At 49.2% G+C, this 12,173-nt stretch overlaps 8 protein-coding genes across 8 annotated transcripts; 1 reads left to right on the top strand and 7 right to left on the bottom strand.

Annotated features, from left to right (window-relative positions):
* Nucleotides 1-186: 186 nt before the first annotated feature.
* Tsp_06676 (conserved hypothetical protein) lies at nt 187-807 on the bottom strand (the record flags this gene model as incomplete). Its single annotated transcript, XM_003378666.1, is given in 4 exon segments — nt 187-273; nt 288-442; nt 489-685; nt 709-807. Coding segments are annotated over 4 exon segments (538 nt in total), but the record flags the coding sequence as incomplete, so codon positions are not given.
* Nucleotides 808-1,815: 1,008 nt separating this feature from the next.
* On the bottom strand, nt 1,816-2,537 carry Tsp_06675 (conserved hypothetical protein). The gene is made up of 2 exons (XM_003378667.1): nt 2,346-2,537; nt 1,816-2,301 (listed from the first exon to the last, which is right to left on the bottom strand). The coding sequence occupies exons 1-2, from the start codon at nt 2,535-2,537 to the stop codon at nt 1,816-1,818; spliced, it is 678 nt and encodes a 225-aa protein (XP_003378715.1).
* A 1,105-nt stretch (nt 2,538-3,642) lies between these two features.
* On the top strand, nt 3,643-3,931 carry Tsp_06674 (conserved hypothetical protein). Its single transcript, XM_003378668.1, has 2 exons — nt 3,643-3,738; nt 3,788-3,931. The coding sequence occupies exons 1-2, from the start codon at nt 3,643-3,645 to the stop codon at nt 3,929-3,931; spliced, it is 240 nt and encodes a 79-aa protein (XP_003378716.1).
* Nucleotides 3,932-4,158: 227 nt separating this feature from the next.
* Tsp_06673 (conserved hypothetical protein) lies at nt 4,159-4,587 on the bottom strand. The gene has a single exon (XM_003378669.1). It carries the CDS (start codon nt 4,585-4,587, stop codon nt 4,159-4,161), a length of 429 nt encoding a protein of 142 aa, XP_003378717.1.
* A 315-nt stretch (nt 4,588-4,902) lies between these two features.
* Nucleotides 4,903-5,253, bottom strand: Tsp_06672 (conserved hypothetical protein). Its single transcript, XM_003378670.1, has one exon. The coding sequence runs from the start codon at nt 5,251-5,253 to the stop codon at nt 4,903-4,905; it is 351 nt and encodes a 116-aa protein (XP_003378718.1).
* Nucleotides 5,254-5,255: 2 nt separating this feature from the next.
* Tsp_06671 (putative colipase) lies at nt 5,256-6,346 on the bottom strand. The gene is given in 5 exon segments (XM_003378671.1): nt 5,256-5,363; nt 5,382-5,512; nt 5,542-5,671; nt 5,788-6,077; nt 6,211-6,346. 5 exon segments carry the CDS (start codon nt 6,344-6,346, stop codon nt 5,256-5,258), a joined length of 795 nt encoding a protein of 264 aa, XP_003378719.1.
* A 780-nt stretch (nt 6,347-7,126) lies between these two features.
* Nucleotides 7,127-7,835, bottom strand: Tsp_06670 (hypothetical protein). The gene is given in 5 exon segments (XM_003378672.1): nt 7,127-7,150; nt 7,183-7,452; nt 7,492-7,590; nt 7,624-7,738; nt 7,756-7,835. The coding sequence occupies 5 exon segments, from the start codon at nt 7,833-7,835 to the stop codon at nt 7,127-7,129; spliced, it is 588 nt and encodes a 195-aa protein (XP_003378720.1).
* Nucleotides 7,836-8,166: 331 nt separating this feature from the next.
* On the bottom strand, nt 8,167-12,108 carry Tsp_06669 (conserved hypothetical protein). Its single transcript, XM_003378673.1, has 5 exons — nt 11,903-12,108; nt 10,445-10,517; nt 9,857-10,335; nt 9,597-9,774; nt 8,167-8,838 (listed from the first exon to the last, which is right to left on the bottom strand). Exons 1-5 carry the CDS (start codon nt 12,106-12,108, stop codon nt 8,167-8,169), a joined length of 1,608 nt encoding a protein of 535 aa, XP_003378721.1.
* Nucleotides 12,109-12,173: the final 65 nt, after the last annotated feature.

Here is a 12,173-nt window from a genome sequence, read left to right on the forward strand (position 1 = left end):
AAAAAGAAACGAAAAACGAATTCTCCAAGTAGCGGCGAGCGAAACGAGAAAAGTCCATACCCCGAAGTCGGCGAGCAGTTGTGTTCGTCAACAGTGTGGTGTTAAAGGTGTCGTTGCATGTGCTGAAATCAGTTCGTAGGCTCCCTTGATTGGGGCTTCAGAGCGGGTGCAGGACCCATAACGAACGATGTTTTGTGCATGGTGTCGCGGCTCCTAATCGAGTCGGGTTGCTTGAGACTGCAGCCCAAAGCGGGTGGTAAATCTCACCCAAGACTAAATATTCGTACGAGACCGATAGCGAACAAGTACCGCGAGGGAAAGTTGAAAAGAACTCTGAAGAGAGAGTTCAACAGGACGTGAAACCGTTGACAGGCAAACGGATGGAGCTGACGGTGCAATTTTGACCAAAATCAGTCGTCGCTGGGTTCGTTGGCGAATGAATCTTTTGCAAACTTGTTTGTGTAGATTATCTTTCGATTCGAATCTACGCACGGTGCACTTTTGGTCGATCAGCGTCACGAGCAACGTTCGCAAATGTTTTGCTGCCGACAGTAATGCTGTTTGTTGTTTTTAAAAGCAACGAACAATAAACGCGGCTTGTGGAAGAGGTAATTGTGATGAAAAGTTTTGCTTTTGTCTCAATTGCCGTGCCATTGTTGTTTTCCCGGAGGAGGTTACGCTGCACCTCCAAAAAATGAAGATTCACACGTCAGCGGGCCCTGACGGAATAAAGGTGTTGCATCTTCGCTCGTGTGACCCAGTGTGTCTAGCGAATGCCTTTAACCTCTTTCTTCTGGCTAGACACATCCTCAGCAACTCAAGGATTGTCGGACGACCCTCATTCCCAAAACCGACGATCCCCGCCCCTTGCTGAAGACTACCGGCCGATAACAGTCGCTTCCTGTTTATACCGGCTCTTCCGCAAAATTGTAAGGAGGCGGTTAGAAGACTCCCTTTCCCTCCATCCACGTCGAAAGGCTTTCCGGTCAGGCACGGACGGCGCTTTTGACAACACATCCACACTGATGACTGTCATTAGGGAGGCACACAACTGCGGTAAGGAGCTGAACATCGTCAGCATAGACCTCGCCAAAGCCTTCGACACCGTCAACCACACTTCCATCACCAGGGCACTCCGCATGCATGGTCTGGATGACGAATCGCGCACATTAATCACAGAAATGGTAACTGGGAGCAGTACCATTATAAAGGGAGATGGAGGGGCACTTAGCAATTGGATCGAGATTAATCAGGGAGTCCGCCAGGGAGACCCCATTTCCCCCCTGCTCTTCAACGCCGTCATGGACGAGTTGGTAGAGCGAACTGGAGAGGGTTTTAAATTAAAGGGAGTCGAGGTTACAACACTGGCGTTTGCGGACGACGTAACACTTATAAATCAAAGCCACAGGGGAATGGAGAAGTTACTCTCCACCACCCTGGACTTCCTTAACGAGAGGGGCCTAAAACTGAACATCAATAAATGCAAAGGTATCCGCCTTGTCCGCATGCCTAAAACCAAATCATTAGTAGAAGATACCTCCAAACCGTTCAGGGTCCCCAGCTTCGGAGAGGAAAACCAACACATCCCCATGGTGCCCCCGGGAGATTTAATTAAATTCCTTGGCATAGACATCACCCTCAATGGCAAGCCCCATTTCGACTTAGCCCCCCTGGAAGATACCCTTGAGAGAATTCGTAAGGCTCCCCTAGAAACTTGCCACTGTGCGGGACTACCTGATTCCATCTTTGGAATACAGATTGGGAGTCCCCGGGATTTCTAGGAAACTCTTGGAGAGTGTTGATGGGGCAATCAGGTTAACGGTAAAACGTTTCTTGCACCTTCCGCTCACAGGCATGAATAGCATGTTTTTGTCCATGCCCGTCAAGGAGGGAGGACTTGGATTGCGTTCTCTCACCACGCAACACATTGCACGACTGGCCGTAGGCACTAACAGCATGTCCATCAGCACAGACTCCGTCTCTAGGGCTGTGGCTAACACCACAACCCTGCGAAAGCCCTTGCTCTCGGCCCTGGAGCACTTTGCAGCCCCCACAGCTACCAAAAGTGCTATCCGTGAAGGAAAGCGTAACCTCCTTCGGGCGGAGATCGCTCAGCTCTCGGAAACGTACCAAGGCAGCTGTCTTCCATCCTTTAAACATGGGTCTCTGGTTAACTCCTGGCTGCGTGGCACTAGTGGCATGCGTAGTCGGGATTACATCACCGGGTTGAAACTGCGGTTCGGAGTTATCGAGACGCGCAGTCAGAAGTGGAGGGGCCGAACGCCACAGAACCCGGACGCGCTGCTGTGTAGGCACTGTGGTCACTCCTCCGGTAACCGGGAGACAGCCGCACACGTCTCACAGAAGTGTCTCGTGACACACGCGCTGATCGTCCAGAGACATAACAAGATCGTGCGTCTTGTTGGGGATCGTGCGAAGGATGAAGGCTTCGCAGTGCATGTTGAGACGGCCATTAAGTCAGGGGAAGAGGTTAACAAACCCGACTTACTACTCATTAAAGACGACACCGCACACATAATAGAGGTTGCAGTGCCATGGGAAAAAGGCACAAATATGCATGAAACGCACGAAAGGAAAACTAACAAGTACGCACAACTGGTAGAGGACGTCAAGGCTCTCTTCGGCGTTCAAAACTGCACGATAGGGGCTCTAGTGATTGGCGCGCGCTCCAGCTGGTGTCCAAGCAATGACAGATCACTGAAAGCATGCGGATTGCACCTGCCCACGAAGTTCAAGAGACTACTCTGCAGGGTTGCACTCGAAGGCACCTGCAGAATATTCCGGAACTTCTTCACACGCACATAAGCACCTAAGAAAAAAAAAACAAACATTGATAAAATACAAAAGACAAAAACACTATAAAACCCAAATAAAAAAAAAACGGCCTTGCATGTTCCCTTGCATGCTGCCGCCGCTCCACCAGCTCCATCCTCTGGAGCATAGGGCAGCGGCACACTTAACACTACTTTTAGGCCTGACGGTGAAGATTTGAAGATTGAAGCCGACGACCCCGGCGCAGAGCCCTGGCAGAAACCCGAACACTCGCCGCCCCATGCGAAAGAAAACTCAGAAGACCGGAACACTGAGGACCAGTCAGAACCACATACGACACCTCAAACTCTGCGAACAACCGAGAATCCAGAAATCCAAAGAAGGAGCAGACTGAACCGAACGACTACACGAAGGGATTGCGCATGAAGAACGGGCCACAATTGGACGCCAGAACGCGGCACCACTCACCCCCAGAAGCAGGGCCCATAACTGATGTCTCACACTTTATAACCCCCCACCACTCCTCCCCCCAGTAGTATTGTTAAAACACGGTACCGGCCGTTAACCGGGCTGCACTGCAGTACAACGAAATTGATTTATGTTGAAACATTGGTTAAAATCTGTCTCTAATAAAGTCCCATTGGTGCGCGTCACAGATTAGACTGACGGCAGCAGGCACTTTCCTTCGTGAGAGTCCTGCAAATTCAGCAAATAGCCAAACTTTACCACTACTTACTTTGCTCTCTCGCAAACGTTCGTTGTTGTTTCTTTTGGACCAGGTTTAGAGAAATCGCACGCACAGCGGAACTGGACCGCTTAAGCCAGAAATAGTAAAGTAACAATAGCCAAATGCCTCGTCATCTAATTAGTAACGCGTATGAATGGATCAACAAGATTCCTTCTGTCCCTATCTACTATCTAGCGAAACCACAGCCAAGGGAACGGGCTTGGCAAAATCAGCGGGGAAAGAAGACCCTGTTGAGCTTGACTCTAGTCTGACTCTGTGAAGAGACATGAAAGGTGTAGCACTGACATGACCGGGTTGTCCGGAGATAGGGATTCTGGTATCCATAAAACGCCGACTTTTTCACGGTGTTCGGAGCGCTCTCGTCTGTACGGTCCGGTTGATGGGGTATAACATCACCAGAGGCGTAGAAATGAAAAAAGGCCAACGTAGAAAATCTTCCCATGAAGTTCCGTGGAGCGCGTGAAACCGTCCAGAAGAAAATGGCTAACCCCCGTGTTGCGAAATTCAAGCGGTTCCAACGGTTGTTTCGAAGCAACAGGAGGAAACTGGCCAGCCACATTTTCGATAAAGCCTCACTGGAGCAATTCGGTGGCAGCATCGATGAGGCATCCGACCATTTAGAAAAGTTCCTCTCCCGGCCAAGATTCCGTGATAAGCGGTGATAAGTCAATCGGAGTTGCACATCCATTTTTGGCCGAGGAGGTGGAATTGGAATTAAAGGCCTCCCGACCAACTGCCGTTGGTCCGGATGGAATTGCATTGGAAGACATCAAAAAACTCAACACATACGACTTAGCCAGTCTTTTCAACCTCTGGCTAAAAGCTGGCGACTTACCCGTATCGGTGAAAGCCAGTAGAACCATCTTCTTGCCCAAAAGCGACGGCACCACCGACATATCGAATTGTCGGCCTATCACAATCGCATCCGCTATGTATCGGCTGTTCAGCAGAATAATAACGCGACGTCTGGCAGCCAGGTTGGAATTGAACGTGCGGCAAAAAGCGTTCCGGCCTGAAATGAACGGCGTATTCGAAAACTCCGCCATTTTATACGCCCTCATCAAGGATGCTAAGGTCAGGTCAAAGGAAATTTGCGTAACTACGCTCGACCTTGCCAAGGCCTTTGACACGGTGCCCCACTCACGCATTTTACGAGCCCTGAGGAAAAATAATGTCGACCCGGAATCCGTCGACCTGATTTCGAAAATGTTAACGGGTACGACTTATGCAGAAATAAAAGGGCTCCAGGGCAAACTTATACCCATTCGCAATGGAGTCAGGCAAGGTGACCCCTTGTTGCCCCTATTATTCAGTCTATTTATAGACGAGATAATAGGTCGCCTACAAGCCTGCGGCCCTGCCTACGATTTCCATGGCGAAAAAATTTGCATTCTGGCTTTCGCCGATGATCTGACGCTGGTGGCTGACAGTGCAGCTGGTATGAAGATCCTTTTAAAAGCGGCTTGTGACTTTCTGGAGGAATCTGGAATGTCACTTAATGCAGAGAAATGCCGCACTCTCTGTATTTCAAGATCTCCTCGAAGCCGCAAGACATTCGTCAACCCAGCTGCCAAATTCAACATCAGCGATTGGAAAACGGGTATCAGCTCAGAAATCCCCTCCCTGTGTGCGACGGACACCTTTCGTTTCCTGGGGCACACCTTCGATGGAGAAGGAAAGATCCACATCGATACGGAGGAAATTCGATCCATGCTCAAATCGGTGAAGTCAGCTCCACTGAAACCGGAACATGTATGAACACTAAAGATGGAAGCGAATCATCAGCGTCACCTCCCTCCCTGCGGACAACGGAAACCCTAAACTAAAGAAGTTGAAAAACCGTACTGAACGACCCCACACGCGGACGGAGTATGAAGAGAAGACCAGGAGCGCACGCCGAAGCGTGGCACCATTCACCCCCAGAAGCAGGGCCCAACACTGATGTCCCACACTCTATGACCCCCCCCACTTCTTCACCCTCCAGTAGTATTGTAAAACACGGTACCGGCCGTCACCCGGGCTGCACTGCAGTATATTGAGAATTGATTCAGTATTATAATATTCGTTATACAAACCTGACTTAGTGGTGGTTAAAGATGACACCGCGCACATTGTAGATATTGCGGTCCCCTGGAAAACGGATACAACCATGCAAGAAAAGCATGAACGGAAAACCAACAAATACACCATACATTTAACACCATACTAAATGAGGACGCCAAAGCACTCTACACCATCAATCACACCTCAATAAATAAAGCAGAATGCATGCACGGCCTGGATGAAGATTGCCTGGATGAAGCTGTGGTTCTTCCATCCTCTTCATTAACGATTCGTCCATCCATTAACCAAGTACTGGTGGACGGATTATTGGAGTACAACATCACCAGAAGCGTTGCGATGATCAAGGGCCAACGTAGAAAAGACCAGTACAAAGAGCTTGTCATACAAATCTGGACAACACCTGAAGCGGTACATACCGTAGGTTTGTCCGAAGGCAAGGCCACCAATACACCGGTCGCAGACACTTGGTCATCTGTATTGTCTCAGGTCACTAGCACGTACCCTGAGTACGGGGCTGCGATATCATGTGACCTGATCAAAGACGCGACCGGCACGGCCAACCTAGAAATCAACGAGCTGCAGAACAAAATTCTAAAAGTTCTCACGTCCTGCCGCAATCCGCTCAAAAAAGCCCGTGAAGTGCTGGAAATCTGTCGAAAAAAAACGGCCAACCCCCGTGTTGCCTGGTTCAAACGCTTTCAACGTTTGTTCCGAAGCAACAGGCGGAAACTGGCCAGTCATATCTTCGGTGCCTCACTCGATCAATTCGGTGGCAGCATTGAGGAGGCTTCAAATCATCTACAAAAATTCCTCTCCCGGCCAAACTTGGAATCCGATTCTTATCCCATGGTAAACGGGGATAAGCAAATCGGAATTGCACATCCAATTCTGTCTGAAGAGGTGAAAGTCGAACTGAAATCCTCCCGACCAACTGCTGTTGGCCCGGATGGAATTTCATTAAAAGACATCAAAAAATTAAACTCGTACGACTTAGCCAGTCTTTTTAACATATGGTTAAAAGCTGGTGACTTACCCAACTCGGTGAAAGCCAGCAGAATCATTTTTTTGCCCAAGAGCGACAGCACCACCGACATATCGAATTGTCGGCCAATTACGATTGCATCCGCGCTGTATCGGCTGTTCAGCAAAATTTTAACGCGACGTCTGGCAGCCAAGTTGGAACTAAACGTGCGGCAGAAAGCGTTCCTACCAGAAATGAACGGCGTATTTGACAACTCTGTTATTTTATACGCCCTGATAAAGGATGCAAAGGTCAGGTCGAAAGAAATTTGCATAGCAACGCTCGACCTTGCAAAGGCCTTCGACTCTTACGACCTGACGACCTGACGCTGATCGCTGACAGCGCAGCCGGTATGAAGATTTTCGTACGGCAAGGCGATCCCCTGTCACCACTATTATTCTGTCTCTTCATAGATGAATTAATAGATCGGTTGCAAACGAGCAGCCCGGCCTATGATTTCCAGGGCAGCAAAATTAGCGTACTTGCGTTCGCAGACGACCTTACGCTGTTAGCTGACAGCGCAGCTGGAATGAAAATATTGCTTAAAATTACGAACGACTTCTTGGCCTACTCCGGCATGAGACTGAATGCCGCTAAATGCCGCACCCTCAGTCTCTGCCGGTCCCCGAGGACCAAGAAAATTTTCCCAAACCCGGCCATTAATTTCAGAATAATAGATTGCAGTACGGGTAAAACATCGGTGATACCGTCCCTCCGTGGCTCGGACGCATTGAGTTTCCTGGGCCACCACTTCGACGGTGAAGGGCGCTTCACGTTTGATATGGAGCACGTTACATCTATGCTCAATTCGGTGAAATCCGCCCCGCTAAAACCGGAACAAAAGGTGGTACTGATCCGGTCACACCTCATCCCCCGCCTGCTGTTCCAGTTTCTCACAGCGGAAGCGGATGGCCGGAAAGCCTCGCTGGCTGACTCCATCATCAGAGGGGGTACGAAGGAGATCCTGCACTCAGTGAAACCTGGGATATGCACCGACTTCTTCTACATCCCTCTGAGAGATGGTGGTCTGGGATTTAGCTCCCTCGCGGAACACGTCCTGTTCAGCAGGCAGAAGGCCCTCGCCAGAATGGCTAGGTCGAGCGACCCCATATCTAAGAATGTAGCAAACAACGGTAGTCGTACCCTACAGCAGTTCCTGGAAGCATTAATTGTCACATCCAGAACTGGTAAAATCCGCTGAATCGACATCTACAAATAGCGAGGCGCGTCACGGAGTAACCTTATGCAAATATGAAAAGGAAAATTGCCGATGGCAGTTGCTGCAAGCAGTTGACCTTATTCAAAACCGGAAGTGATTTCATATATAAATCTTTGTTCACCAAGAGATGTTGTTGTTGAATAAATATTCACTCAAGAAAGGCGTTATCATTACTGCTCTGCGTTAGTTGTACATTTTCGTGTATTGCGCTTCAAGCATACGTTTTTTAGTGTTTACCCTTAAAGTGTAGTACCTCTGGTCAATTGGATATATGGTTCAATTGTATCATCGCATTCCTCTGGGTTTCGTTCCGCATGTGCTTTAATCACATTCACTGCAAGGGAAGGAGAACACGCTACCCCGAAACACACACGGGTAAGGCGATACACTCGCACCGGAGTCCTGTACGCAGTTGCGCCACAGGAAACGACAAGCATCGCAGTCTTCCACCCTTTCCATGGCTTGCAGTCGTTGCTCGGCCAGTGAGCGATTGTTAGGTAGCCGGATTCCACCGGGTTTCCACAGTAGCCCCACAGTATACCGTGAACCATCATGTGTTAGATCGCTGTGAAACTTAGCGCTTACCAAGTCTTGAGTTGGATTCTCTTCTTGGGGTTTGATGCCGATGCAGTCCAGCTCCCAAAATTTCTTCAATGTCCGTTCCATTTCCTTTTCAATCTGAACACAATTGACTTGGGATATTGTATTTGGCGAGGGATTTACCGGGCCAAACACGACCCATCCCAGCGTCTTTTCGATTGCTACCGGATCGTCATGGCCACCTCGCAGAATCTTCTCGCCGAGAAGTCGACCGCAGAAATCGAGACCGATCAGAATATGGATTGGGAGATTCATATCCCGTTCTTCTGGTAGGTGTAGCTGTCCTAGGTGTTTCCAGTTCTTGTTCCGGTAGGGCACCGATGAAATGTCATCACATATATTAGTGAGCATCAGGGCTTCAATGGGTTGGTTGACTCCTTCGTGAGGATGGCTCTTCAAAGGACTTAGTTGTAGCTGAATTCTTCAGGAGGCTGCAGAGTGGCAGTTTATGCCATGTATTCCTTTCACTGTGATTGCTTCTATTGGTGCTGCAAGTCCCAGGGTTTGTGCTACGTCTTCTCTGACCATAGTTTTTTCTGCGGCGCTGTCGAACAGAGTTCACTGTCATTCGCTTTCCTTCGGCGCCATGTGCTATTGCGCGTATTGTTTGAAAGTGTATTCTAGTGGAACCATGAGTGCTGGTGAGTAGAACATTCGCACTTGCTTCCGTTTTCTCTTCGAGACGCGACTTCTTTTGGGTTGGTTGTTTCTCGTTGTCTGCATCTGCTTGTCTTCAGGTTTGTTGATTTGGGCTCGTTGATGTTAGTAAACGGTGCAAGATCCAACCCCGACCCTTCAGTTTGCACTCTGTTGCTTGATGTCCGTGTTGCAAGCATTTGAAACACAGATGCAGTGTCCTGGCAGTTTTCTTGCGTTCTTCCAGCCATTGGCTTAGAAATCGCTTGCAATTTGGTAGACGGTGGTCACCTCGGCACACTGGACATTTAGGAGTGATTGAAGAGTGGAGCGCATCGATCGTGGTGTGTTTTCGTGTTTGTCTTCGAATATTCTGTCGTGCCGATGGGGACCGTGTTTTCCTGTTGGCCAAGTTGTCCGTGTGATCCATACAGAGAGCTTGTTGACTGAGGAAGGATAGGAACGCCTTCGATGTTTACTCTTCTTTAGTCAGTTTGGTGCTGTGCTCCTTCCACTTCGTTCGAGTCCGTGGCGGCAGCAAGTTGGCTAGCCTGGGCAACAGCATCCGAAAGCCAGATATATGCTTGGGTCACGTGTGTCAATGTCTCTTCCAAGTGCGCGTATCTACAACAGGTGGCTGTTGATTTCATCGTGTAACCGCAGCAGCTCCTTTCGACTGTGGTTGGATGCTGGCTGCAATTCATGAAGACGGTTAATGTGGGCGTCCAAGATGTCGGTTGTTCTGTGAAAACGATCATGAAGTAGTTTCACTAACTCTTCGTAATTCTCTGCCATGACGGTCAGGCCGTTAGCAAGTTGGAGAGCTTCGCCGGATAGGCATGATTTCAGATGGACAAATTTGGTGACATTGTCGAAGTCCTTTCTATGGTGCACTGCGCCATCGAATTGGCCCCAGAATGCGTTGAATTCAAGAATGTTCCCGTTGTAGGTTAGTAGCTTGCGGATCTGGACAATGGCGCTCAGCGGCACGCATTCACCTTGATGTAGCGTTGCGGTGTTCTGTGACAAGTCCGGCTGCTGGCTGGAGTTTTTTAGCAGATCGTTCGCTTTGCTTTGAAGCCGCGTAACTAGGCCCAGCAGCTGATCGTAGTCGGCAAGTGCCTTAGCCTTTTCGCTGTCGGGTAGTTCTTCCTGTCTCGCTCGGCGGGAGTTGATGAAGGCTTCTTTCCCTTCATCAACTGCGTTTATTGCATCGCGGATGGCTACCAAGTCTGATTCGTTGTCACACAGACGCTGAAATCGCTGGATTCGGTGTTCTAATGACTTTCTTTCCGTGTCAAAGGGGATGATCTTCTTCTTCCCAGGATGCCTCATTTTACAACGTTGGCGATGAATCGCGAACCTGATCCATAGGTCGCTGGTCAGTCGAGAATCCGGCTCGGAGGACCAAAATGTTAAGAAATCTTTCGTTCAAACTTTAAGATCATTTTTGTAGTGGACTGTATAGAATAATTATCGAAAATCAACGACGCGGGTGTGACTGAGATTTTATTTATTCAGAATAGTGAGTAACAACAATGATGTAGCGAGAGAAAGTAGTTCAGACGGTTCCGTGTTCTTTGTATGTGTTGGAAATCGTGTATTGTTGTTCCCTCCTCCCTCCTCACTCATATCATATATATATATATATATCTTTTTTTTGGCGTCACTCCGCATCTGGCGACCTAGATAAAATGAAAAGCAATTAAGAAGTCAGCTTGGGTACGCCACCCCTTACACTGTGCAGCTTAGCCGGAGTCTGAACAGGTGCGCTGTCAGCCACATTTCAGTTTTGACGCTTTTTCAGCAACTGACCACCAGAGTTGTGGCAGATATATTACAGGACGCTGACTTTGTGATGATTTAATTGCCATTCCATTGTTTTCCATCAAGAAAAAGGATGCAACTGGCGTTGCGCAACTGTTGTTTTCTTACCAGGAGCAATGCTTTGTTACCACGGGGATTTTTAGATGGTGATGAGTAGGTAGTGAGACAAGATTTCTCATTTGTGCTGGTGAAGGTGTCAACCTCATTTAACTAAGAATCTGTTAACCTTGCGTTCGTAGTGCTCATGCATGTCTGTGCCCATTTGCCAAGGTATCGCTACATCGAGGATGTGGGCAGTGTTCCCTTTGATCAGGATTAGATCAGGCTTGTAGACCTGGCCTCCTGATTTCAGGGCCTGATCCAAGTGCACCGTGAATTCTTCTTTCCGTGCGTGCACCCCAACAAAATGCACTATCTTGTTGTGCAGTTGGATGAACAGGCGTTTGGTATGGGGGCATTTCTGTGAGATGTGTGAGGCAGTCTCCCGTTGACCGGTTGAATGTCCACAGTGTCTGCACAGCAGCACCGCTGGGTTGTGGGGAGTTCTCCCCCTCCATTTCTGGGAGTCGGTTTCAATCACCCCAAAGCGAAGTTTCCCAAGGTACCGCCACATCGAGGACGTGTGCGGCGTTCCCTTTAATCAGGATGAGGTCAGGTTTGTAGACCTGACCCTCTGACTTCAAGGCATGTTCAACGTGCACCGTGAACCCTTCCCTCCGTGCATGCTCCGCAGCAAGATGTACAATCTTGTTGTGCCCCTGAATGTACAGGTTTTTCGTCTGCGGGCATTTCTGTGAGATATGCGCGGCAGTCTCCCGTTTACCGGTTGAATGCCCGCAGTGTCGGCACAGCAACACCGCTGGGTTTTGGGGAGTTCTTCCCCCTGCATTTCTGGGAGCGAGTTTCAATCACCCCAAAGCGGAGTTTAAGCCCAGTGATGAAGTCCTGGCGTCGCATACCGTTAAGTCCGCTCAGTCAGGATTTACCCACAGACCTTTTCCTGAACGTCGGCAGACAGCTTCCTTGGTACGTCTCGGTTAGTTCGGCGATTTCTGCGCGGAGCGGTTGTCGCTTACCCTTCTTCAACGCGTCCTTTGTGGCTGTCGGTACGGAGAAGTGCTGGAGTGCAGCATGCAGGGATTTCTGGTGTTGCGGCATGCTGGCTATGGCTTGTGATGTCTGGTCAACACTGTTCATCATGCTGTTGGTACCGACAGCGACGCGTGCAGTGTTGCGTGCGAAGCAAGCGCAGGCCTAGCCCGCCA

The sequence above is a fragment of the Trichinella spiralis genome (assembly GCF_000181795.1).
Source record: "Trichinella spiralis strain ISS 195 chromosome Unknown Scfld4, whole genome shotgun sequence".
NCBI classification, from domain to species: Eukaryota; Metazoa; Nematoda; class Enoplea; order Trichinellida; family Trichinellidae; genus Trichinella; species Trichinella spiralis.